General features: G+C 43.0%; 1 protein-coding gene across 1 annotated transcript; it reads right to left on the reverse strand.

The window, feature by feature from the left end:
* Positions 1 to 1,157: 1,157 nt before the first annotated feature.
* LOC104336111 (ovostatin) lies at positions 1,158 to 27,620 on the reverse strand. The gene is made up of 35 exons (XM_009941925.2): positions 27,499 to 27,620; positions 26,791 to 26,974; positions 26,291 to 26,447; positions 24,789 to 24,841; positions 23,873 to 23,893; positions 22,653 to 22,821; positions 22,192 to 22,276; positions 21,336 to 21,447; positions 20,831 to 20,945; positions 20,509 to 20,618; positions 18,656 to 18,814; positions 18,092 to 18,319; positions 17,514 to 17,571; positions 16,865 to 17,010; positions 15,648 to 15,797; positions 14,630 to 14,800; positions 14,193 to 14,325; positions 13,484 to 13,583; positions 12,766 to 12,994; positions 11,306 to 11,429; positions 10,843 to 10,961; positions 10,339 to 10,390; positions 9,466 to 9,549; positions 8,367 to 8,543; positions 7,769 to 7,850; positions 7,135 to 7,291; positions 6,647 to 6,721; positions 5,411 to 5,576; positions 4,927 to 5,147; positions 4,093 to 4,308; positions 3,571 to 3,695; positions 3,122 to 3,212; positions 2,471 to 2,539; positions 1,542 to 1,647; positions 1,158 to 1,219 (listed from the first exon to the last, which is right to left on the reverse strand). The coding sequence occupies exons 1-35, from the start codon at positions 27,618 to 27,620 to the stop codon at positions 1,158 to 1,160; spliced, it is 4,428 nt and encodes a 1,475-aa protein (XP_009940227.2).
* Between the last annotated feature and the right edge of the window lie 272 nt (positions 27,621 to 27,892).

The raw sequence follows: 27,892 nt of genomic DNA on the forward strand, positions 1-27,892 counted from the left end.
TTCGGCGGGAGGGTTGGACTAGATGACCCACAGAGGTCCCTTCCAACCCCAAACATTCTGTGATTCTGTGATTCCAACCTTAATGATTCTATGATTTTAGGATTCTATGATCAGCTGCGGCTGGGAGAGGAGGCTGAGTGCCGCAGGCAGGACAGATACATCCCTTTCTTCATCATCCCCCAGCCAGCAACCATAATATCCAGACTGTCATTATAATGTCTGTTCTGTGAGACTGAAAAAACCAAATGTCCAATGTAAAAGAGATGTTTATTGATGGAAGGGGATACATGATTATGATACAGATCTGGAGAGATGTGCTGTGAAAGGAAATACAGAATCAGACACTAGCTCAAACGATGTCACGGATTCCCACTGTGATTAATAAGGTGAAATGGGCTTTTCCAGGACTTAATGACAGAAGAAAACAGGGTGATTGACCACTTGTTGAACATTTATGATGGTCCTGCAGGGAAAAATCCAAGAGAAAATAACCTCAATGAGAACAAAACCAACAGCTGCAGGATACAAAATACGGTTTCAGGATACTGGGCAGTCAGCCCCTTCTGTGCAAAACAGACAAGAGCTGGAGCAAGGGCTGGCAGCAAGCTGTGCCTGTACCCCTCGGGAACTGCTCAGCAGGTAACAGCCAGCAGGACAGCTATGCTGGGCAGGACACAGACCTGAACGTCCCTGCAGAAAAACAGCATCATACCTCTGACTAGCCAACACACCACCTCCATGATTTGTGTCACCTCAGATGTTCTCCTTAGATAATGTCCTAGCTGGGCAGGAAGGGGTTTCTGTAAGGCCATGGGAAGCACCCTGCCTGTGCCCATGAAGCACAGGCTTCAGAGGGGAGGCTTTCAAGGACAGCTCTAGGTGCATTATTACTGGGTAATTACTTTGGTTATCACCCTAGAGGCTGAGCTCTTCCCATGAACAGCAAAGTGGTCTCCACTGAGCATGTGTCATGGGACAGGCAGGATCTGGCCACTGTCTCTGGTTGCTCCCTGAGAAGCCTGGTGGAGACCGAAGACTCCATTTCTGCAAGGTTATTGCCCTACTCACCCTGCCAATCCCTCTGCTTGTGCTGCTTTATACTTCCCTTTCTCACCTGCCTGCGTTTTATTCCGGCTTTCACTTACGTTTTCTAATCATTAGTCTGTTTCTGCAACAGCCTCTTTGCAAGGTGACGTATACTGAGCAACAGCATACTCCTCTGGAAAAGAAGGACAGAAATGTTCCTGTTAGCCTGGAGACCACTTCCCGTGCCTTTCCCTGGAGGACCTTGAAATCTCCTTTCTTCTGGCACATGCATTTTTTGTAACTTTCCAGTCATGCCCACTTGTCACCTTGGGCATGAGACCAACCTCACTAAAGTGAAATGAGTCTCTCCCCTGGCACTAGATCCAGATCCTGATAGAGTCCGGAGGAGTGTTTGTTTCAGGAGTGCTGGTTCTGGGTTTCCCTTAATGCAAGCAGTGTTTCTTCTGTTCCTGTCCCTCCCTCAAACTTCATACTGGTTAAAATCAAAGACCTACCTGTTTCATAGTAATCATAGATCTGCACAGGAGCTGGCTTGGTATGAGTCACTACAAAGTCCTGTTCAACTGAGAAAGTGATTTCTTTCCTTTTCTTCTGCGAGATCTGAGAATGGAAGAATGGGAATCACATAAGTCTTTTTATTTGTATAACACCATCTGGAGCAGACCAGGGGGGAAGGTGGTCAATTGTATATTCCACATGTCACTGACGCCATGCATACAGGTGTCAGATATCCATTTTCTGCCTGCCAAACTGGGATCAGAAATATGCTTGGAGAGTCCAAAGTGAAATGCAGTGAAGAACTGTAGGTTTCCTATCCTACTTGTATGACTGGATTCTGTAGTTACTATGCATACCATTGCCAGAGAGGGAAAACCTGTCGCAAAGGACTGAGCTTAATTCTCCAGGACCTCTCAATGATCAGGATGATAAAGTCTGGCATTCCAACCTCTCCCATTTCAGACATGAACATTACATGCCACCAAGAATCTGGGAATCAATGTACATCATTGGGATATTGGCTTCTGCTGGTAGATAGTTCTGCAGGGCCCTAAGCAAGTGTACTTTTACTATGTAAAGCCTGATCCAGGGATTAGATTACACTTGGGAATGAACTAGTGTAAGAGAAAGAATATCTTTCTGGAGGAGATCAGAGCATGTTTCATGTCCTGTTGGAAGGACTGAGGTTTACAAGAAGCCTGCCAAGGGGGGACACAAACATGGGAATCGCTTTTCTGGTGTTTATCTGCTGTTGACTGAAAGAAGACAGAATTTTGATTAATTTCTATCTGCTTTTTTGGTTAACTTATTTCTAGTTCCTAGTAGGGCAGGCATCAGTTTGAAGCTGTAACCACTCTGTAGGTGCATCTATTACATCCTGGTTTTGCCCTTTGTCTAAATCGAATAGACAGTGATCAGAACTTACATTTTCCAGATAAAGAAGAACATGGTTTTTCTTGTTTTCTACTTGCATCACTGTATGGCCGTCAATGAGCTTTAAAACAAGGAAATGGAGATAAACTGATATATATGTTTACAATTAAAAAGCAAGTGCTACCTTAGACACCAGCACTGCCTGGCTATGGGATCAATTCTGTTTCTAGCCAGGTATCAAGGGCTGGCAGCTGATTTTTAGAGCCCAAATGTTGCTGAATAGATGAAGGGGAGTGGGCAAAAATTACCACTTGACTTAGTGGGGGGTATGAGCACTTCCCAAGTGCGTGAGAGGCTCTGCAGTTCATTTTGGGGATACTGCCTGCCTCCGATGGCGTACAGGTTTCAGAACCAGTCTGGCAGATTTCCCACCCTTCCCCTACCTGGGCAGTTCCAGCTCCCAGTTGCAGCTGCCAGCTGGTCAGGCTCTGACGGGAACCCCTCCTAGTTTTTAATGTGGGGAGGTCTGTGTGCTTGTAGCTCCCTGCAGGGCATTCCTTCCACCCAGTAATGCAGGCAGTGCAGCCATGCAAATGCCTCGCAGGGTTTGTGGGTGAAGGCTTCTTAACCAGGCCTCTGTTTTTCATCATGATCAGTTCTCTGTCCCTGGGGTGACTCATTTAATCTTGCTCTTATAGCTTACCTTATCCAGGGAAGACTTAACAGGAACAAAGCCAGAGAGCATCTTCACATCGATGATGACCATGTTGGAGCTGCTGCGCTTCCCCATGTAACTGAAACAAGAGGGGCCCCCATCAGCCTGGACCGTACCTGGGGAAACAAACCTCAGCTCTCAGCTCCTGGCCTCGTACAGCGCTGGGAGCCTGGAGGGAATCACATGCACCTGCTGACTGGCTCAGGTGGGAGACACTGGGGAGGCCCCTAGTATGGAGAGGCCAAATATGTGCTAAGTGCTAACGCTGTCAGTTATTGCCTGTATCACAAGGTCTTCCGGGCTATTGTGTCCTACCAATATCATCAACACATTGATTAGCTCATGGTTCTTGACTTTGTAAGCAGAACTGAAAACACACAGCACTCTTCTCTGTGTGTTTTGTCCCCTGTGCAGCTGGTTTGTTGATGGCACGTTACCTGCTTACAAGGACAATATCAAATTTTGCTGGTTGATCCAGTGGACAGGAAGCATTTGATATCCGTACTGAGAGCGAAAATCCAAAGGCCCCCTCTGGAAGGTGAATGTTGTATCTCAGTGCTGTCTGGAAGAGGAAAAAACCCTTTTGTTTGAGCATGCCAAGGGTTTTTCTTTGCATTGTAAAAAAACAAATGTCAGACTTCATGAAGTTTCCTGGCAATGTTGCTCTTGGTTTTATGTCAGTGACGAACACATCAGATTTTTGGTCTGTAACAATGAAGGTGCTTGTACCCAGAGTCACCTCCCAGAGAAAAACAAGTTGCTGATCAGAAAGGACTCTTTTTTACCATGCTGTGACTCCACAGGAGCCAGAATGTGGGCTGGGGAAAAGAATATTTAAATAGTTTAGGGAAATCAAATAATGAGGAAAAATAAAGAGAAATCAGATGGAGAATCATCAAAAACATTACTGTATTGTATGAAGAATGTAAGACACAGTGAAGAGGAGAGCAGACGCTTACTTGCATAAGTACGCATCCGCTGCCGTTCACTGTTAGGCTGTATTTCCCAGGGACCTCAGGAAGGGGAGTCTGTTGCAGCAGAAGCCTGTTCTCATTGTTGACAATAAATACCTTCTCGAAGGGCTTTTTGGAAGTGATCTTGACTAAATTTTGTGTAACAGAAATGTAGGTGGCCTCACCGTAAGCAGCGAGGGCTTGAAGAGCAATGACTGTGTCCTGAAGGAAAAGAAAATAATAAAAGACCATTAGCTATACAGCATGACCGGTGCAGAGGAGGTCAAAGTCACAGTTCCAATATGAAGCACAGTCACTTCATCCTGGCTAAAGAAACCCTGAATTTGTGCATAATTTCAGGGTTCTCCTATATAAGGAGCCATTTCACAGAATCACAGTTTTCTTTCTGGCATGTATGTTTTATGGTAGAAAAAATCTCTCTACTCGTACGAAGCTCTCAGAACAGAAAATCTGAGCACTAGGGCACACTTCTAGAGTTTTTCATGGTGGTGACGCACGTGTTTTCTAGGGAACTACAGAGCACTTCTTGGTCATATAACAGCTGGGACTTAGTGTTTTCCGGGCTCATCCCTGACACAAATATCTGAATTTGTTGCTAGTCAAATTACTCTTATGTGGCTTTAACCTTTCCGTAGTCAAGAAGAGGGGGAAAAAAAAAAGAAGTATTTTGGCTTCTCTAAGAGAAAGGCTTGGTCTCTGTGTGTTTGAGACAGCAGATACAAGAGAGAAATAGGACTAGGTAGTCAAAGCCCCACTGGCATCCTGAACCAGTGTCCCAGTTCCTAGGACTGACTGGGGAGTGGAAGGGAGTTTTGGCACCTGGGTGGAAGAGAAACCTCCATAGGGATTCTGTTGCCGGATGATCCACTGCACAATCCCCGAGGCCTTTGTGAGATCCTTTTGATTCTGGTTGGGTTTGCAGAGCAATGCACACAGCACGTAACTGGTGACCTCAACTTCAGCTGATGGGGCATGGTCAAGGAAGGAGGGAGATTTTTCTGATGGAGACCTCTCCTCCTGCTCCCAGTGCAGTGAACCATCTGAATGAACAAAGAGAGGGTGAGTAGCAACCAGGATGGATTAGGGGTGTCACTGCCCTATGCTGCCTCAGAGACATACTGGGTCCTGGCCTCTTTCTCACAAGTGTTCTCTACAGAGTGACAGATATGCTGTAAATTAACTCCACAGACTATTTGTGGAGGTTGGTTCATGTGCCCATACTCTCAGTATTGTCAAGGTTAGACCGTGCACCTTCAGGAAGAGCCGTTCCCTCTTCCCAGTTCCCAAAATGGCTGAAACTCACCAGCTTCCTTTGCTGATTTTTGTAGCTCTCCAAGGAATGATTCACATTTTTCTGCCTTGCCAGCTAAGCAGAAAGCATAGGCCATGAGTGCCTGAGTGTAAACATCACTGATATTCTTCTCAGATGCAGTCTCCAGACAAAAAAAGGCATTTCGGACTACAGGGTACTTAAAAAAAAAAAACAAAAAAAAAAACCCCACAAACAAATCAGAAAACCATATGGGTCTAATTCAGAACAGTACTCTTCACCTGTCTGAACATTTATTTTCTTTAAGCCCCTTCTTCATCCTGTCGCTGTCACAGCAGTGAGAATGGGACTTCAGTTTGTATAGCAACTTCAGGAGAGAGAATACAGAATTCTTTAAGGAGGGATTTCAGAGGAGCCATCAGACAAATCAAGTAGATTTTCAGTGTATTCCTGAAGACGTCAGTGTATAAACAGAAGACTGTTCTGTTTCTTTCACAGCTAATTTCTTCTGCTTACCTGTGTGATAATAATTCACTCTGTACTGCTATGGTCAAGAGTCTGTTGTCTTGAACAAAACCAACCCAGTATTCTCTATCCTCAGTGACTCTGGCGTAATTTTAATTCAATTCTGTGGAGTTGGAGTAGGTTTACACCAAGTAAAAAATGTTTCCTAGTTTGACTCTGTGTGCTCACTAATGCAGTAATCAGGAAGGTCCTCAGAAAGGATATGATGAATTAGAAGCAGTGAAACTCCTACACTGAAGTCCAACATCTCCTCTGTAGTCTCCTTTGTACTAGCCACTTTTTAAAAAGCACACATCGGCTTTTCACTCTGACGGATCTTTGCTTTTCCAACATAGCTTTTAGTTCCATTTGTAGACTTCATGGATTTACCTGCAATAATTTACTTTCTTGACTGAGCCATGTTTAAGGCTAAGCTGTAGTGTATGGGTTACTACCTATTAAGTTTTATCATCAGAAAATAAAATGTGTCACTAAATGTCTTGGGTCTCTCAGATAGCAGATCTAATCCCACTGAGGTCTGTACAATTTCTGCTTGAACACTGGTGGTTTAAGAGGTATAGAGATCGTGAACTTCTCTATCACAGCAACTAGTGCATATACAGAGAAGGGTCACATTCCCTGGGAGCTTGGTCTCCCTCTCTTTCTCTGTCCTTACTACCTACACAATTTGTAGCAGATGCTGGAGCCAAGTCAACAACTTAGGACCAATACCAGCTGAATACCAGCAATGGAAGGTCTCCTTACCGAGCCAGAGTGCCCAGCTTCTAGCATGGCAATGGTGATGTAGGCAGAAAGTGACAGCTCGTCATCTACTCCTCCCTGAAAAGAACATGCAGAGAGGAATTTTCAGTGAATGGCATGAGTGAGAAGCGTTTAAATATGAACTGCCATATCGCAGCTGTGAGAGCATAGCCAGCTCTGGAGGCAGTCCACAAAGAAGCAGAGCATGCACATAGCAAGGATGGCTCTTAAATCAAGAAAAGCCTGCTGCTATCACTTCAAAAAACATCACTCCCTCAAGATTACAGTCCTTTAACCCTGTCTCAGGTGCTCATAAGATGTAAAATAGAGTGTGGGGAAGCTGACTGAGCTCAAAATAGTCATTGTAAGGTGTGGAGAGTTAGCCCTTGGCAAAAGACAGACGTTTGGAATGAAGTATAGTTTTTGACAGTAGTGGGATAGCGTGTTCTTGATAAGAGTGTAAATTTGACCAAGAAGTAATTCTCTACCACCTTCAAGGCGTTGTTGAAGAGTTTCCCAACACTTCGGAAGCAGCCATCCGGCTTCTGTTTGCTTGCCAGCCACATCAGAGTTTGAGCCTGGACATTGTCATCAATATAAATGAAGTGACTAGCTTGTGCAAATGATTTGTACACAAAGGCAGTGAGCCTGCAAGGAAAGATGAAGCTGTGAGATGAGCCTTGGAAACAGGAACAGAAGAAGTCACCCTTTCCATTCGTGCTAGGCATGATGATGAAGAGTTACAGCCAACATATTGGTGGCTTCCTTGTTCTTTGTGTGCTACTCCAGGAGATGGGAGTTAAAGGAACAGTAGCTAGATGGGACACCGGAAAGGTGTCCAACACACTCTGGGGCTGATCCTGGCTACAGACCACTGCAGTGGGTGGGGTTTAGTGGGACACAGCAGGACTTCAAATCAAAAAGTCACCTGGGTCTTTAGGGATCACCTTCTGTCTGCGCACTCCACCTGGCAGGGAGTGGAGAGCCATTTTTCATAGCACCTACAGAGTCCCAGTCCTAGCCAGCTCTACACATCTGATTCAGCTAGTGAAGATGCCTTTTACCTGCACTGAATGAACTAAATGCAGATTAATCTCTGAGTCATTCCTGCTCCCAGTCACTCACCAGGTGTTTCCTTCTTTATCTCTGGTGCCAAAAATGCTGTAGGACCCGTCGGGATGTTTGTATGACAGCTGCTTCTGGTAGCCTGCAACAATACGGAGGAGCAAACGTTCCCTAATTTAAAAAAAAACAAACCCTATTCTGTTTATTATCTGATTTATCTGAAACTACAGTGGGAAAGCACGGAAAGGCAAGATATATCTACCAGGTAGTGGGAGAGCCCCGAGGGAGCTTTGATGGAAGCATGGAACATCTTTTTCTGCAGAAACAGAGTTACAGAATAGGCAGAGCAGTATCAGCTCTGTGCTGTAACTAAGCTAACAGGATTAGGATACATGCTGTGTCTGGGTGGAGGAGGAGAAAGGGACTGAAAGACAGAACCTGAAAGGAAACATGACAGTTGAGTCTCAGCAAAATAGGATAAGGAAAGAAAAAGATAAAGCAAAGACGGCAAATGTCTTGATCAGGGTAGTCCCTTGGGTCGCTGAGTAGCACTACAGCAGCAGTGTCACACTGCTAGGATAGCCGTGCTGCTGCTTCTGCTCTCTGGGTCTCAAGGGGAATTTCAGCATGCATCGTAAAGGAAGTACAAAACTCTCACCGCTCACTAAATATCCGACGGCCTTGGATTTGACCTCCTCACTCAGCTGCCCTGTCTTGTTCAGATAGTCCAGGACGTAGATGTTGGGTGCAAACAGGACCATGTTCTGCTCCCCGCAGCCGAAGGGCATCTGGAGGAGCTGGTGCACATTCTGCATGGCAGTGCCCATGATGTCACCTGGGGGAGAGGAGATGCTGGTGGGATTAGTACAACTCACAGCCACCGAAATAAACAATAATTTCCATTCAGTAGGCAGAGTCAGGGAGAGCCTAGCTGGGGTTGCAAACCTATCTGATACCACTGAGATTTCCAACAAGCATGAAGTTCTCAGTGCTGAGTGATTGATTTGTTCTGTTCTGCTTCGCAGTCAACAAAGAAATCCCTTCCCTGCCTCTCCCTACATAGTTTAAATTGCCAGCACAGGAAACACTACCTATTTTAGTGCCCCTTCAAGCAGATAGTTCTTATTAGAAATGAAAAGAAGAACTTCTAGGAAACTCCTGTTTCTAGAGGAGGGAAGGGGAACAGCCCAGATATGCTGCAGTGAACCATGTATTGCACAATTAACAACTAATGCTGAAAAGGAACATTGTTTATGCAGATGTATCATGGACCACTTTTAAATTGTTATTTTAGGAAAGATAGCACAGACCCAGAAAGGGATTTCTGGAACGACCTGCAACCACCAACATTACAAAGCAAAGATTCTATGACCAGGAGTCATGTAACCAAATCCAGGTCCTTTCCAGAAAAAGACTGGCAAGATTCCAATAGCATCTCTGATTTGCAGGCGAGTGGAAAAAAGTCTTACTGACACGAGCCTGGCTGAGGGCATAACTCAGAACTGTGCTACTTCAGAGCAAAACTTTCAAATGCAATAAATTTAATCAGAAAACTGAAGAAGGATGGAACCAATATTTAGAAAATTCCTTTCTCTGGTGCAGCGAAGGGCATTGCTGGAGAAAATTAGAATCGGTCTCTTTGCTTAGAAGTTTGCCACACAAAGACTGGAAACTCATATCTTGAATCCTGACAAAGCTTTCATATTATATTTTTTTACTTTTTCTTTCTTTTTATATTTTATTAATTTTGTATTTACCAACAACAGAAAAGGAAGCTCTGGCTGATGCTTCCACCACATTTGTAGGTAGATCTAGAGCAACATCTTGAGTAACAACATCATCTGTGGAGAAAAATATTAAGTGTGTTGAGGTCATTTGTATAGGAACAATGGTTATAGCAGTGAAATGCTCCTGGTAGAAACTGCACAGTGCAAAATTGCACACAAGAGACAACAACAGACAGAAACTTAGAGCTGTCTCTAAGATCATCAAGAGAGGAGGAGCACAGCAAAACCAAAATTGTGAAAAACAGACCAAAGTGTGCAGTAAATATCATTGCTCAACAGAAATCAGTTGCACAGGGTAAGGCTGGTGCTTCCAGGCTGTAGCGTCTGTGAACCCTGGGGATTTCTTTGGTGAGACACTGGGAAGAGCTGGTTGGTGACGGTCAGGTCTGCTTGTGCCTGTTTTAGGGGGAGCTTCCAGGAAACATTGGAAACTGTTTGCCATCAGCACCGAGATGGTGTGGAAGGGAACGTTGCATTCTCTTTCCCATTCTCACTAAGAGTGGAAAGATGCAAGCTGCAGTTATCTTTGGAACAGAGGACAGCAGTCAAACACGAGTGCATGAAATGCAGAATAAATTTTGCACAAAAAGGCCATCTCTGTTTGGTAGCTCCATAGCAGCTGTCCTTCAGCATTTGGAGCACTTTGGACTGCAGCACAGACACTGCCAAAATGACATGTACCAGATCGCACAAGGAATTGAGCTGTAAGCACTCACGCTAGCTGCCTTTTGGGCACCTCTGAGGAAAGGGGGAGAGACAGCATTAGCCAGCATTGCAGGAAAGGGTGTAAACTCCAACCTTCCTTTCAGTTCCTCTCAGGATAGCAGTACGTAAGACCCTTACCTTTTGTACAGATGAGGGAGTTTTGGGTCTTTTCCCTTCTGACACCTTCAGGCTGCATGGCGATGGAAAGAAAAGACAAGCGTAGTGGATGAGAACAAAGCATGCAGAAGAAATGCAATGACAGAAGAGCCAGCCCCTGCCCCATCCTCCTGCATCATAAGTCAGATGGATTGAAGCAACAGTGTACCAGTTCATACTTCATGTGGCTGCTACTAAAAGGGAGTTCCCATCAGATGAAGTCCCTCATTTCCAGTTTCTCCTATGCATGAGGGAGATGTGCACTTACCAACACCCACTGATCCTCATGGAAGAGGACATCAGATGGGAGTGGACTTGGTCTTAAATTGAACAGCCAGCCCCTGTCCCAGCCAGATGAAGATGGAGCCAAATCAGGAGTTCTTTAGGAATACTGAAAAACTTTTACTTGCTTTTGGTATTTTTGCTGCATTTTTCTTTTCTCATGGAAGGGAGCACAGGGTAAACAGTAAGAGCTATCAGCAGTACCTCAACCAACAGTGTTCTGATCTGAGTGTCCCTGTAGTCAATACTGACGTTCCTAGGCGCTTTGTCTCCACAAGGTCCATCATCCTCGGTCTCTGCAGTAATGCTGAATACTACATTACCTGAAATAGTAGGAGAAAAGGAGAAAAAAAATGGACATCTATCATGCAGAGTGATGGTCAAAGTAAGAAATTTCACCTAAGAGTGAATATCTACAGTTATTAAGTAGTGCAACATAGTGAATGGTTAGTCACTCTAGGTGAGATATGGGAAGAGAGCTGATCTCTGAAAATGGGAATGATAAACACACTGTAGCTGTAGAGGAGCTCTTTAGCCCAGACAGCTGGAGAGATCAGTGGTAGACCAAGTTCTTCAGGTTGGAAGATGAACATTTTTTTCAGATGAGGTATAAATTTATTAGTATCAGTCTCAGGACAGAAAACCAGGTAGATTCAAAGGCACTTACTGATTTCTTTGGGGAAAATATTCCAGACATAGGTCTTTCTTTGCTTGGCACATACACATCCATCGTCCTCTGGGGAGATGAGTTTGGACTGATAATCAGTGGAATCTGACAGTAAAACATTAATCTGAGAACAGAAAGAAGAGTGTGGTGGGATGAAGGTTTTGTACCATAGGCAAATGATACTTTATTGTTAGAGGAGGATGAGGTAGTCTTTGTTTATGCCCAGTGTTAACAGTGTAGAACAGATTTAAGGCCTGGGATGATGGTGTTAGATGAATCATCCATCAGATGTAAGCTGAACAGTATTCCCTTTTGTGTCTCATGACACTATCCATTGCGATGTTAAATATCCTATGCATACATCTGATTCCTGATTAAGATATGGAGTTATGTTCATTTGACCTGGTGCTAATGGCTTTAAACTGACTTGCAGAGGAAACCACTGATCAGTGTTTCTTCTTCTGTTGTTGTAGGAATACTTGAAAAATAAAATGAAGAGATGAATGCCTCAATAAGGGAGATAATTTTTTCTAGGATGTTTGAAACCCTGGGCCTTTTTTTTTTTGTTAGGTCAAACCATCAGCAGAGCTTGGAGAAAAACATTTCTAATCTTTGTCTTGGTTTTTCTTCCTTTGGTGGTGATCTCCTTGTGAGACTGGAGAGGTGATTTTCAGCATTCAAATCAATCAGAAGAAATCTAGACTCTACACCTTCCTCTTTTTTCAGGTTTCCTAGATACAATGTAACAAACAAGAAGCCAAACAGAAGATCTGTGGTTTTCTTGCTTCAGGCATCATTTAGCCACCATGTAAGCTCATTCCATGCAGAGGTGCAGTGCACCTGTGGTCTTTGAGGCATTTTTTCCTGGAAAGTACTGAATATTGGGAGTATAGTCCCCCAGTGTCTGGGAGTAATAGAGCATCTGGCTGAACAGAGACTCTGCAGCACAAGTACTGGACTGATATGCTCCCTGTCTTGGTCCTTCTGGGAACTTTTGCCTCAGAGAAGAAGGGGTTGTCTGCTTTCCACTTCTTGGTCTTCCCACTTTCTTCTGTTTGGCCAGCACAAGCCCTTCACTTCTTCACATTTTCACATATATCCCTAAATCCCTAAAGAAAAGACCTCACTAAAACCATTGATGGCTTGCATGACTGTGGATGGTAAATAATACTCTGCAAAGTACTTGTTTCCTTCCTTTATGGACCTCTAGATTAGACAGTTGCTTATACACCCATACTAGTCACGGTTTACACAGACCTCTCTCTGCTTTGTAGTGGCTTAGGAAGACAAATCCAGCCTGGATAAGCTGTCTTCAGAGAGAATGAGCAGTACATCAGTGCAGAGCTGGGACAGATCCAGTCATCTACACCAATCTTTTTTTTCTTTTTTTTTTTTTTCTTTCAGACTACAAAGGCTGCAGCTTCTATGGAGGTGGGGTAGATGTGGGCAAAAGCACATACCTTAATGCAGTGGCCAAGGTAGTTGAAGACATTGGCTCTAAGCAGGAAATCTTCTCCTCGGATGACAGAATAAGGCAGGGTCAAATCCACAAAGAAAGGCTGGAAGGCTGTCAGGGTGGCAGGCACAGACATACCAAATCCAGCCAACTCTTCCACACAGAAGGCACTGGCCTTCCATTCGGTGATGGTGTCAGGGATGGTGTATGAGATGCTGGCTTTTCCAGTAGAGCTGATGGGAATAGATAAAGGATGAGTTTAGAAAGGTGAAGTTTCATATACCTTCCTTCTCAGTAGAAGCAATGGCTTTTGAAAATCAGCACTACCCATATTCTATCTGCAGAAATCCCACATCCAAGTCCCTCCAGAACTTATCACCCAAACCTTTTGAGAAAAGCCCATTTGAAAGTTCCTCTGCCCATCATTTCACTGAGTTTGGAAAGAAAATTCAGAATTCTTGTTTTGCAGAACCAAATTTTAAACAGAGGTTTCCCTCTTCTTGGGATGGAATATAACTCATGTTACACACATTGTGGGAATAGTTGTCTTTGGAGACAGGGTAATGTTATTATGGAAAAGAGAAGGGTAGGTAATGACTGAAAAAGCTAGGCCTGCTATGCCAAAAGGAAAGGTGCAAGGAATTGCCACCTTGCAGGACATCAGGGGACATATGCAGTAACTCTTCAAAGCAAGGCAAAGAGAGAGAAGAGGCAGTACTCACTTAATTAGGACTATATCCCAAATCCAAGTTTCAGGGAAGAATTCCCGAATAGTCTCAAGGATAAGTCTTTTCCCACGTTCCTCTCTAGCAATTTCAGTTGCTAAGAGATAATGGGAATTTAGTCAGACCTGGTTAGTATAACGAAGACTCCTAGAAAGTACAGGTTTTAATACGCATGGGCCAGTATGAAGGATGACTACTGTTCGCCCATTTCTTTCTAACAGAGACTATCGGTAATGCCACACAAATATTAATTAGTGTTACTAATGTATCTCTGAGTTATGTATAACCTGGTATCACAGAGAAAGAAAATATGACTTGAAGTGTTTCCATCTGCAGATATGAGCCAAAGACCTAGGACTAGAACTCCGGTCACTTGGCTCTTTGATCTGTTTGCTTGTCCACCCTATCACACTGTCTTTTCAAACAAGCTCTGGTCAGAAGGGAATTGGTGTCAACAGTGTTAGCTTTGTGTGACACTCTATCGATTGCCAACACTTCCCAGGATGAAACTGGACATGAATCAGAAGTGTAGACCTAAAAGACTTTTCTGGGCATTGACTGTTATCCTAAGCCATCTCATTCTGTGCCCAACTGATATTCAATATCAATACCAATGTGATTCATGAGTACTGTCCATGTCCATGTCACATGAATACCACTTCATTTAAGGAGAAAAATAAAATCTCTTTCCTGTCTCCTATATTACCTGATGATTTGACATGGTGTGTAGAAGCCATGAATCCTGCATTGAAGAAATATGGCAGAGGTCTTACAATCTCACTAGTACAGACAACTGGTTGCCGAATCTTCGAGTTGGTAAAAAATTTCATGCCCATATCCTGTAAAAAACACATTTTGGTATTAGCCACAACTATACTGCAGCTGAAGCTTATTTCATTCCTCCCTTTTTCCTCTTACTGTCTTTCCACCATACAGATGCCCAGACACATCTACACAGAGACTTCTGGGAGCTTTGTGCATACTGGAAAATCACAGTAGTCATCAGAGTCAATTGAGAATAGATGTCCACGGGGAGAGTTTGTCGTGTATGAGTTTTACTAACAGTGTCATTTGTAGAAATATCTCAAGCTACTTAAGTGGAAACTCACTTCTACAGATCGAAGTAATGTACAAGACACTTACCCTGAGGAATTGATATACATCTGGGCCTAATCCGGACGTTACAGGTGTGTAATACAAGCCTTTGTGAAAGATGTTGTCAGATGAGACACAAGGGTCTTGGGGGTCATCTTCTAAATTGAGTCCATTGAAGATGTAGCCTTGAAAGTCTTGCAGGGGATGCATGCTGTATATCTGTGAGGGGGAAGAAAATACAAAACCTGTGTGTGTGTAGAGATCAATTCTGATTACACTGTCCCGTGCTGCAAATTGCCAGACTTGAGATGTTGGCCTGTTTGAAACAATGCTCTGTTTCCTGGATTGAAAACTGGCTGAATGTCTGGACCCAGAGGGTTGTGATCAGTGACACAAAGTCTAGTTGGAGGCCAACAACTAGTGGTGTATCCCAGGGATCAATACTGGGTCCAATGCTCTCACATATCTTCATTTATGATCTGGGTGATGAGGCAGAGTGTACCCTCAGTACATTTGCTGATCACACAAAACTGGGAACAGTGGCTGACACACCAGAGAATCATGCTGCCAGTGACCAGTCACCAGTTAAAATAAATCCCCCACAAAAGAGTGCTTCCAACTACTGCGAAACAAGAGCTGTCTATTGCCTCTTGTAGGTGGTTTATGACCCTCACATGCAGAGAGCGGTAGAAGTTTAACACAGTCTAACAGTCTCAGGTGGAGAGACACTGTAACGTAGGAGGAGGGACCAGTGCTGCAGTGGAAGGAGGCAATGCATTTATGTCCTGAAGTGCCATGTCTATACATTTACAGCCTCAAGTTGCATCAGGGGAGGTTTAGATTGGATATTAGGAAAACATTCTTTACTGAAAGAGTTGTAAAGCATTGAAACAGGCTTCCCAGGGAAGTGGTGGAGTCACCATCCCTGGAGGTGTTAAAAAAAACATGTAGATATGGCTCTTCAGGACACAGTTTAGTAGGCATGGTGGTGATGGGTTGACGGTTGGACTTAATGATCTTAGAGGTCTTTTCCAGCTGAGATGATTCTATGATTCAGGAAGCTTACCGTTTCTGCAGACAGCTCTGTCTCAGACTTGAGGAGCAGCACGCTCTGATCCACTGCCCTCACAGCACAGAAGGAGTTGGCAGCAGCTTCAATGACTAAACTGACATTGGAAGCTGAGCGCATCTGCTTTTCAGAGAATTGCAACTGGACCTGAAATTTATCAAACAGATGTTGGTATGGCTAATCCCTTCTTCTCGGGGTCGCGCCTGGGTTTGTGTGTGTGAATGGAGGGCAAGCAGGCAAGCAGAAGGCTTTTCTGTTAAAGCACAGATAGTCTGCCTGGAGAAGGATGCCTGGTCTTCGCTGCCTCTGATGACCAGGCCTCTGCTGTAGTGCGAGGCACTGTAAGCCTCCGCTTAGGCAATAAGCACATTTAGTGCTGTGATAGCTTAAATGAAGCCTACCTCAAGTGATTTAAAATAAAGTGTGATTTTGTCGCTGCCGTTATCAAATCAAATCTTATTGTGACACAGACTGCAAATCATGCAAATCATGTTTTTGCTCAGTCCATGGCTCACCTTTAGAAATATAGAGCAGATTCTGTTTTGAATCTATTCAGAGCAAAATCTGTTTTACACTTGTGTTAGGTAAGAGGGAGAAAGTAGGAGGGGAAGACCACATCAGTTTACTTAACATCATTTGTTGTGCCCTCTCCTAATGTTTCATGATTTTCAGCTGAAAATTCGAAAAATCAGAAGAACTGAAGATTAAAAAGACCTTAAAGGTGAAATCTGATTTTAAAATCATGAATCAAAATGTTTCAGTGCAAAAAGAATGGAGGGAAAACTTAAACCCCAGACTGTAATTTTTGCTTGCTTTCCTATATATACTTCATTCTGGTGAACACAAATTGTGTTTTTCAACAAAAAAGTGTAAAAAATTAGATTAAATAATGAAGTGGGAGAAGACTAATGTGTGTTTGCTATGCTAAAAAACAGACAGTCTAATCTAAATAAGACACTAATACAGTTCAAGAGAGGCAGGAAGCATCAGGGGGTAGTGTGGGCTTCCTGAAAAGTAGTTTTCAGTGTTGAAAGAGGATTTACCTTTTGACGGTAATGCCAGGAGGCATTGGTTAGAGGAGAGTTACAAGGAAAAAAGGAAAAAAAAAAAACCAAAAAAACCAAACAACCTGGAAATATTTTGTGAATGTATGCGCAAAGAATTTGTATTTATCTGAGAGCAGGTAAGACTTGCCATATCTTAGTGCCTCTCACCTTGTTTTTGAAACACTTCTCAACTGGAAATCGGACACTGTCTGCCACCAGCTCCTTGGCGGGGTGTAAGGTATATACCAGCAACCGAAGGGCTGGAGCCATTTTCTCATTGACCACAAGCGGGATGGTGAAAGTGCCATTTTGGTCTGTTAGAAGAGAGGAAGGGACCAATAAGGAGAGAAGCACATAGGTCTGCTGTAGTAGTAGCCTTCCTCAGCTGGCATGTAGCTGTATCAGGCAGTGGAGCAACCTGTACTTTGAGGATAAACCGAAAAATCCTGGCTTTTCCAGGAGGTGGCATGCCTGGGTTTACATCCAGATGCTCTCAGATTTATTGTGGGTTTGAACATGTGGCCAGATTCAGATAGGCTGCTAAGCCAGACACTCTGCATTCCCTTTGGGAAGATCTTTGCAGGACACTACTTCATGACTCATATCAAATGATCTCAGTGGTAGTGCTAGTATCATGCACACATGCATGGATGGAGAGAGATACAGCCCTCCCAACAGCTGCTGTGTACATCCGGGAGGTCTTGCCTTGGTCCTCAGTTCAATCATCCGTCTTGTGGGGGTTTTTTTGCCCCCCCCCCTTTTTGTTTTTTGTTTTTTGTTTTTTAATGCAGAAACAAGGATTGGCAACTTAACTCACCAGCTTGGATATTGACTTCAATTTCCCCTGTAAGGACAATCTTGCCTTTTGCCATGCCCTGTGCGGAAAAGACCAACACATTTATGGGTTGGCAGAGGTTGGAGGGAGAAAGCAGCAATCAAGTTCAATGCACATCAACAGGACAAGGCATGTAAATTGAGATGGCTTCAAATGCTTAAACATCAGCCTTAGGGCATGCTGGATTCTGCCATTGCTGCTCCTCCTGCTGGGGCCCTTTTCACTGGTCAGGAACCAGAAGGAAGAGGAAGGGGAGGCAGAGAATACCATAAAGAGTTTCTTGAAGGGAACAGACAACAACCCTGGCCTGAGACGTTATGAAGGTGGTTCCTTGCTACGAAATAGGGTAACGTGGCCAGAAATGGGTGTCGTTTTTCCTTGAGTGGGTAGCTTTGCCAAACCACCTCAGTGCTGTTTCTGTTCATGGGTTGTTTACCATAGTGCTGACTGATAGTCCAAAAGCTAGAAGAGCACTCGCTGCTGTAATTGCAGTGGATGGACTGCCAGATAGCTCCCCGGTCAAATCCTTTCAGCAAACCATGCAAGAACCGCACACTCACCACATAGTAGAAATTCAGGGTGTTGATGCTCTTGTATCCTTCTGTGTTCAAAACATAGTGCACAGTGATCACCCTCTTCTGCCCACAGCTTAGATCTTTCCACAAAGGCTCAATCCTCACAAAACTGTTAGTCCAGGAGTAGAAACGCTGGATGGAGAGAGTTGCATCGGGGTAGGAAGGCTCTATCCAACCTTCAGTGTGGCACTGGTGACTGGTTTTATAAGTTGCCTGATCAGGAGAGGTAGTAGGGAAGAAAAGGAAAATAAACATATGTCACTATGGAAATCATTATCACATACTGACATCAGAATGACTGGTTCACACAATGCATACATTGAAGAACTGCATCTAAAGCCAAACTGGTAAGGAAAAAGCAGCAGCCTTGCAGCAAACCATTGCACTGTAACAACTGAAATGTTTTCCTCACTTCTTTTTTAGTAATTTTTGAGAGCTCTAGAGCAGAGCAAGCACATTTTTATTACCAAAATTCAAACCCCATCCTTTTCGGCTTCAGTTTCAGAGCAGCCACCTCTCTGTCTCTGTTTAGCTTGGTTTCGTACTCACTTTCAGACTGATCTCAGGATCAAACATTTCAGATGTGTCAATACTAAACTCTGCAATGCCATTTTCATCAGTGGTGAAGTTGTCTGTGTTCTTGTTATTGACAAATAGCTGAATAACCTCATTGGAAATAGGAGAGTTGTCTTTGTCTACCAGCTTGATCTGTAGAAGAGAATGCAAGACATGCTCAGCAAGTTATCCTTCTGTATGTAGATACTAATGTTTTGCACTTCTTTGCTCTCCACACAGCAGAATTCTTCTCCCTTCAAAGCAATACTTAAGATATGAAACGTCTCTCTTCATCTCTGCAGCTATCTCAGCTATCTTATGAGGTCTGGAACAGGAGCTTCCTCAGCATCTGCTATATCATTGATAACGTCCTTCTGTGGAGCAAGAATTTCTTATGTCTCATCTATTTCCTGGGCAGTCCCTTCTGACTGACTACACATTTCCAGTTTAAAGATATAGTTTAACTTTCTTAGTCTTGAGAGTTGCTGCCGATACTTTCAGTGTCGGAAGGCCTTTTCTCCAGATCTTTGTTTTGAACACTTTTCTGATTCTGTTGACACTGTCTCTGCTGTTTATATGTTAAACAAATGCATAAAAAATAATGAATCATTAGGTGAATTCTAGGTTGCTAGAGCTGAGCATTCATTTTGAGTTTTTTTCAGAAAAGGATGGTAGAAATAATAATGTATTAAATATGAGCTTAAGAGACTGACTGTCCTCACTGTCCAGAAACAGCATGGAGACATAAGGCTTCTGAAACAAAAATAATGATACAGAACTTAAAGTATTCAGGGAAATGTTGACTTCAGCAGGACTAAATGCAACAGAAGTAAAGGTGTACAACATATGGCCAGCAACAGATGTTTCACAGTGCAGGGAAGGACCGTGAATGGCGTGTGATGGCACCCGGACAGGGACTGGGATCTGCTGCATTTTGAGAAACGGTGAATATCAGTGGCTTCCAGATAATAGTTCCCCTGATATGATCTTCAATGTTTTTTTTTTTCTTCGCACAGAAGCAAAGAAGCTGCCTGAAGCCATCACCAGCAGCTTTGTCTCTGAGATGTGACATCGCAGCCTCCTACCACGTGTCTTTCAGCATGTTTAACTCTAATGTGTGAGAGAATGTGTATGTTTGAGGAACTGACTGTGGCACATAACCCCAGGGAGCCTGTTGACCCCCATCCTCTAGTAAGAGGTGGTAAGGTGCACAGCAATCTGAAGAACAGAGCAGGAGCAGGAAGCAAGTAAGAAAGTTGTATAGACATCTTCCAGAGGGGAAAAGAAATCCTTGTAAGGCAATCTATTCTCTCCTTTCAGTGCTACTGCTAAGACTTCCCCTCATCCTTTCCTCACTGAAAAAAGCTGACGGAAAGAGAGAGATTTAACCCTACCCTTTAAACCACTGACAGAGTTATATGAGATTTGTCATGAAACAAAGTCATAAGAAATCTTTTTGAGACAGAAACTGTTGTTATTTCCTTGATTTTTTTCTTAAATTCCTTTCACTCTTTCTTCCTTCATCATCCTGTGTTTTTATTCATCTCTGGCTGGCATATGATGGTAAATTCTGATGGGAGAGACAGTGATTCACATCAAGCTTAAAATGCAAGTTAGAAAAATGCTAGTTAATGGACTGTTGATTCAAAGTATTTCTGGCAGAATCAAATGCAGAATAAACGAATACTCTTCGGTATTCAGAATTACCAGTAGAACTCTCTATGTAAAAAAAGAAGATTAGGGAGATCACCCCTCACCCCAAACCGTGCCCTAAATGTTCTCATCACTGTTATCATGTGATTGCCTGTCAATCGTCTTCAATACAAGCTCTCTATGCCCTTGCTTACCTGTCCAAAGTAAGGAATTCCTCTTCTGTAGTGGCGATCCATGTTCTCAAACAGTATACTGCTCATCACTCGAGTTATGAAAATAGACTGAGTAGCTGTAAGTTGCAGGCCTGTAAGACATGTCCAGGGTCAAAGGAGGATATACTTTGTCTTGGATATAGCTTCACCAGAGTTAGTGTTTGCCTAGAGATGGTCGCTGTACTTATAAAAATGGATCTTCTTCAGGAAGACAACCTTGTACTCAGCAGGCAGAGGCTGAATATCTCCTACTCTTTTTTGACCACACCACTGCTGCTGTTTCTGACTGTCTAGAAGGGATTACCTGTTCCTTTCTCTGTGACTATGGCTTTCACATCAAGATTTCTCACGTAACCAGTGCGATTTAGCTCGAAGATGTTGGAGCTGAAAATCTGGGAGAGACAACCCTCTGTCTCCAGCTGGAAAAGGAAGAAAACAAATCCTGTTACGGAGGATCACAGCTTTCAAAGGATGCTGGCAATACACAGGACCCTCCTTTAGTGAGTGAAGTCTTTTCCCACTATTTTTAACATGATTTATAAAGGACTGGTGGAGACATCACTTTCTGTACTTTTCATATGGGAAACTCAGTCATGAAGAATCAACATGTCAGTCCTTCTTCAGGCCTGTAGGAAACCAAGAAGAGAAATGAGGTCCCATGATTTCCTAGCTAGTTATCTAAGCAAATAGATGAGTAGAGTGAAGTGAAGCATCAAGGAGAGAAAGCAAAGTGTGACGAGCAAAGGGAGAGAAGCAAGAACACAGGAGAGAGGGCAAGCACAAAGAGGAATAATAATTATGTATCATACATCTTTGGTAAATGATTGACAAACTGGGCTTCTCTTGCACTTCCCATAAGAATCAAAATCCCTGCACACGCTGAGCTGGACTTTTGCTTCAACAGGCTGGCCATAAGTGTACCTGGGGGAAGATGAAATAGGTCCATGAGCTGATGCTTGAAAAATTGACATGCTAACATATGCAGGAAGAGACCCAGGATGAACAGTGACCTGGGAAGCCAGAGAATGGAATAGTTTCACAGGCTTTTTCCTGATTCTCCTGCTGTTAAAAAAGATAATACAACTCAGAAGCTGAAATATTAATGAGTTCTATTTCACCCCTAAACCCATGAAGCAAAACCACACCTTGAATGTAAAAATAAATACCTCTAATCATGATGGACAGATATGGCTACCAAACAAATTATGACTGTTGTCTTCGCTCTTCAGCTTAGACTGGAGTTCTAGACTCACTGAAATCAAATCAAAACTCCTCATACCTGCAAGGGGATCACAATTTCAACCCTGGATTCTAAATTATGAAATCTTGGTAATAGAGTAAGAAAGGTCCTTCTTAGGGGCTAAGCTTGGAGGTGGAGTTAAAGACAGCTGGAACCCTAAGACCCCTTCTAGAATTTAATGGTGCTCTGCTGTATGAAGATCTCTCTCTGAAGTGGGTTATGGGGAGTGGACACATCCTACCTCAGCAAGGGACCTCTCTAAAGATTTATTCAACCCACTAAACACCAGTTAGAAGAGAACAGTCATACAATAAAATGAGATGAACACACAAGTAAATGAAAGCTCAGCCCTGTCTCTTTCCCCAGTGCTTGGGAAGTTCTTGCTCTTCAGCGTATTTCCTAACCACTCTGCACCTGATACTTACACTGCACAGACTTTCACTGTGAACTCCGAATCCAGGACTGTAAGGCTTTCCGGTGCAGTGACTGTGACATCAAATTTTGGCAACACTAGCACAAAGAATAGAAAGAAAACAATACTGGCACATTATCAAATGGCAGGCCCTCCTAAGATGAAAGAGAAAATGAGGATATTATCAGTGTTAGTCACAGATGGAACTGGATTGTAGAGATGGGGTGCCAAAATGGTCAAGAAGTGGTCTGACCTTTGAAGGCTCGCTAAAGTATTTCTGCGAAGCTTTGAAGAGAAGTAAGGACTTCTAAGGTGAGTCCTGTGACATCTAGATGCCTTGCAGAGCCTTGGCCCAGTTCTTAATGACACCTAATTGAAGCTGTTTGAAGTTTTAGCAATCAAAAGGGTTGATCGATAGGTGTTCATCTCTAATAAAGTTTTCTACTCCAAATAAATACAATAGGTAGCATTTACCGTATTCCTCCAGCAGGAATGAGTGATTGGTTTTATCTCCTGACTTCTTTGTTACGATAATTTTGTAATTCCCCAGGATTGGCTCTTCAGTTAGTGGGAATTCAATCTGGATAATGTTCGTCTCCGATGTCACATTTTGCCACTGAAAGATCCTGTTACCCCGTGGATCCTGAAGAAAAAAGAATATGGACTCACAGTTTGTTTACCTTGGAAATCTTCTGCTACTAGCACACAAAACTAGAAACAAAGAAGAAAATAGGGCCAGTTGCTTTAGCTCTTTGGGGAAGTCGCTTAATGTTTGTGCATTGAGATAAATTATGCCATAGTACGATGATTATTAATGTTGCTAGGTCCTCATCTGTTGATCTCAGATTTAGGCATCCTCAGCCAGACTATGGGTTAGTCTCAGTCGTCAGGGGAAGTTGCACGATACTACTCTTCCCTGCTCTTTAGTATATGTTGCTCTAGTTTTGTGTCAAGGAGGGAGAGAAGGAAAAATCCCTCCTTCTGTGTGCTTCCCCTTCAGCTGAGCTTATCCCACACAAATCTTGGTCTTTAGCAAACCCAGCGTTTCTCAGCTTCTGGCAGGAGGAAGGAAGCATTTCTTCTGCATTCGTTGAGGTGTGATTTGCCTCTGGGTATATTTTATGCTAGAAGAAAACTCATTCACAACATTTCATTGAACTGTTTAAAGCACTAACTGCAGAAAAATGCATGTAGATCTCCAAATATGTATGCTTCACTGCAAACAAAGTCAAGTCACCCAGCTTCACAGTGTAGCACGAAAACTTGCAAGAATGCTGTCTAGACATGAACTGCAATTGCTATTTTGAAAACCGCCACAAAATGCCATGGAAGCACTAACATTGCTAGTAATTATACCCACAGCCTATGCTTGCTCATAGTTTTCAGCAGCGCTTGAGTTAGGAAAAGACACACCCCAAAATAAGTTTAGCAAACTGGAAGAGGTGGAGGGCAGTCAAAGGCAGGCATAAGAACAGTACAACTTTTGACTGCTGAGGTGAATATAGGTATGCTTTCTGTGTTAGTAAAGCTTGAACAGCGTCCTGGGATTATATGAAGTTTCTGTTAATTGTTGCCAGTGTACTCAGGAGCAGGATTTGGCAGTGTGTGGACACATGCAAACAGATGTAAGCACATGTGCCTTACATTTTATTTTTATATGCATAAAACAGCACAAAGAGAAAAAAATCTCTTACCTGAACTGCAATCAAGGGGTACTGAAAGAGGAAAAAACAAAGTGGGACAAGAAATTATGTGGCTGAACAAACACAAATTAATTTCTCCCAGGACTGTGAGAAATGTTTAACCAATAATCAATATAATACCAGTAATCAGAGATCCTCATCCCTTATTTTAATCAGTCTAATAGCAATTTTACTTCAAGAAGAGTATATAAAGGGAGGAGATGAAATAAGAATGTTGAGGCAGTTTCTGATCATACTGGATTTAGTGCAGCCCCAGAGCAGCTGAGTAAATTGTAGAGGTGCATGTAAGCCATGATTTGGGGTTCTTACGTCCTCACTCTGCTTATTAGCACCGGCTCTTTCAGTAACACTGTGCTGTCTTCTGCATTACAACCCCGCGAAAGGAGGACAGTAAAGACCCTTCTGTCTCTTGGCTTATGTACTATGAACACGAAGACAGCTTGCTGATAATGAACAGAGTGCCTCTGGTGAGATGAACAATTGTGGTTAAAAATTTTCATTTTCATTTCCCCATTTCTAAAATGAGCAAAGTAAAGTACTAGGTGGATGACTTCCCAGTTTTTGTAGCAACAATTGCTAAACAGTAATAGCGGGAGACTGAACAGCAGGGTCTCTAGTCAGAGCTAAAGTGATGCCTGCAGCAACCCAGTGGAGGGTTTTCTGACCCTCTCTCCCAGCAACGGCACGAGTGGTTGTGTCGGGAATCCAACCTGCTGCACACTCGCACTCTTCCCTGTGACTCTAAAGTGAGGGTGGATTAGAGCACGTGGTTAGGAAATCACATTAATTCTTTGGCGTTTGATCTCTGCAATATCTCATTTTATCTGCAGAAACTGTTCATTTAAAATTTGAGAAGAGTTTGCCTCCCAGCAATTTTAAATACAGGGGAATATTACTGGTCACTCACCATCTCTTGAACAGGTTTAAAATTGAAATCCAGGGCAACAACACGAAACATCACTGGAAAGACAAGGAACAGGGTGTTAGCATTAACTGCAGTTTATTTGGCTGAGCATGATGTTTTGCATTCATCCAGTTTCATTGCATCTTCTAACAGTCCCACTTGCAGAGGATGCCCGTAATAAAATGCATCTGAAGGTAAAAGAATCCTACACAGACTTTGCCGAGGGGACTTTTCCCCAGCATCAAGTTCTCACACTCTTTCATGAAAGTTTGCTTAACCTTAGAGAAAGGGGATGACCGGATGAATAAGAACTGCTGTGTGGGTCAGGCATTCTGAAGTGACAGCCATAACTCTTTCAGTGGCTGTCTGCATGATGTAGGCAAATTTGTTCCTCTTCATTTCCCCATCTCTAAAGCAGGGTTTGGTGCTTTGAACATATGAATGTTACAGATATTAACAGAACTAGGTGAAGTGCTAGTTTTTCTTAATGCAGCGTAATTCTTGTTTTTCAGTTTGTTCCCATCTTGTACATGTTTTTGCCTTACTTTCTTTTTTCTTTGCAAGAGAAAAACTGAAAGGAGAACAATGAATTACTGCACAAGGAAAAGCATAAAAACAAATTTCAAAAATGTCCTTTCAAAGCATTACCTTTACATCATTTGATTTTGTCTACTGCTTCCCCACCTCAAAACCAAGCAATGTGACAAATAATCAAGCCATGTTTGTGGGACGCTTTGGTGGTACCAAATTCTGTTTGGTAAGCTTTCCTTCATGCTATGTACATATGTAGATAGAACTCATCCCTAATTAAAGTATAGCTGATCCAGTCTAATTGCTCTGTTATTTGGCTGACGTCTGGAAAGAAGTATTCTCACAGTGTTTTCTGCAGGGTTCTAGCTGTGTGCTAGAAGTCTTAAAGCCTAGAAGTGAATTAAGGAATAGGTCTGGGTAAATGATTCTTTGCATACATGAAGCTCTGTTCAATGGCCAGATGAGAAGTATGGATAGGGGAGTAGCATAAGTGCAGGTATAACTACAACATGAAAATATAAAGTCCAAAACCTCAGAACCCAGAATGTAAATAGTAGGATTTTGTCTTTTGAATTTACAAGTCATTTTAAAAGAATGGATTTGAGTCTTGGTCTTTAGACTGTCTTTGACGGTGACCAGCATCACAGACAGAAGACTGTGGGAGCATGTAAGTAGTGATCTAATCACCTCTTTCCACTATCTTGGCCAGTCACCAGTAATGAAACAGCAACAATAAACGCTCCCCTTTTTTTCAGCTGGGAGGAGGGGAGAAAATAATACAGACCATGGGATGATGGTCTCCTGCCATCATGAAGATGACTCTCTCTGAGCTCCACAGCAAATACTTCTAATGGTTTAAACAGAAACTCTGAAGAAACTGCCTAGGCTGTAGCACAATCTGAAAAACACTAAGCAGAGGAATTCTGTCTGAAGAAACTGCTTTCTAAGGGACATGTCATAAAATAGATATTCACCATTCTGTGCTGGTTTGTAGATGGGTTTGTCTGTCTGCACAAAAACAATGCTCTCGGTGTTCCATATCATTACTGACCGCCGCTCTTCTAGGCTGACTTTAGTGCCCTTGGCAGAGAAGGAAATGAAAGCCAATGGGGCAGAACCGACAGGAGGAATCTGTGAGGAAACAGAAAAACAAAGGGAGATTGCTAGTCTAGAAGTTGTTTGATCCAGAATCTGTCGAACAGATATACCTGTGGCCTGGGCTCCTTCAAAGAGACACCCATCTCACTTCCATCACCTTCATGATCTTCCATCACCTTTCTTGGACCTTTCTGATTTCTTACGTCTATTAAAAATGCCTTCTTGTCTATTACTATATATCACTCCTCTGCTTCCTTTTTCCTTTAACAAGTCTTATTTCTTCCATTGCTTATTCCTCTCCTGTGCTCTCTGCTCTAATTTTCTTGTCCCTCCTTACATTTCTTTTCCACTGGGGCATAAATTAAAATTAATTTACCGTGAAGTTGAAGCACTGTAGACCATTGCTTGCTGTCATGGTTTTCTCAAAAATAGTAGTGTTAACAGCACCATATTCTAGGATGACTCTGACAGATATGGTCTCGTTGAGGTTAAGGAACTGCAGGCAAACCTGACCTGGAGAGTCAGTTTGGAGGACAGCAGGCACCATCAGGACATATTGCCTGTGAGATCCAAACATCAAAGTGATCACATCATAGAGAAAGGAAAAACAACCTCAACAGGACAAAACAAATACAAAGTATTGTTATTATTCAGTACCTACTGATTAGTTTAAACATCAGACACTCTGCCAGCGCCCCTTACTCCTGCCCTGCAGCTCCCAACTAGCCCAGCCCTGGGTTCCCCACATAGCTCTGCTAGCACCCCTCACCCTTGCCCTTTTGCCCATTATCTGAGTCCTGGACCCACCTGCTTTTAGCAAAGCACACTGCTGTTACTGCTGCTATTGTCTTTTCTGAACACACATGTCAACTTCTATGGAAGTTCTGCAACAGGCAGAAGGTCTGCTTTGTATTAAATGAGAACCATTCACTTGCTATCCACATTCCAGTTTAACTTAGCTCTCCAGATAGAAAAGATGAGACATGGCAGTATTTAATATTTAAAGTAAATGTAGTGGCACTAATTAGCACTGTCTTTAAAGCCTTATCATGAATACTATTAGCAATAATATGGTAGTTCTTACGGCTCAGGTTGCTTTGCAGCTGTTACATGCAGGAGAAGAATAGTCAAAATAAACTTCAGCCACATTGTTCTCACTGTGAGACAGAAGAAATAGATAAGCCCCCTTCCCAAGAAACAATTCATTGCCTACTCTTTTAACAACTCTGCAACATTCCTCACCAAGCACTCCAGAAGAAAGGATTTGGCCCTCCAGCTCCTCCCTGGCTCCTTCCTCAAGTGTTAGTGCCTTTATAATTGCAGCAAGGGGTGGAGATCCCAGTCTATCCTACTGCTTGCAAGAACCTCCCCTGACCCTACTGCAACCTAAACCAACCCACTGTCTTCAGACTGTAGTGCTTTGCTGCAGTTGTCTGAATGTCTGTGCAAAATGTCTTTAGTGGTCTTGTTTTCAAGGT

This window comes from Opisthocomus hoazin, chromosome 1 (assembly GCF_030867145.1).
Source record: "Opisthocomus hoazin isolate bOpiHoa1 chromosome 1, bOpiHoa1.hap1, whole genome shotgun sequence".
Classification (NCBI taxonomy): Eukaryota; Metazoa; Chordata; class Aves; order Opisthocomiformes; family Opisthocomidae; genus Opisthocomus; species Opisthocomus hoazin.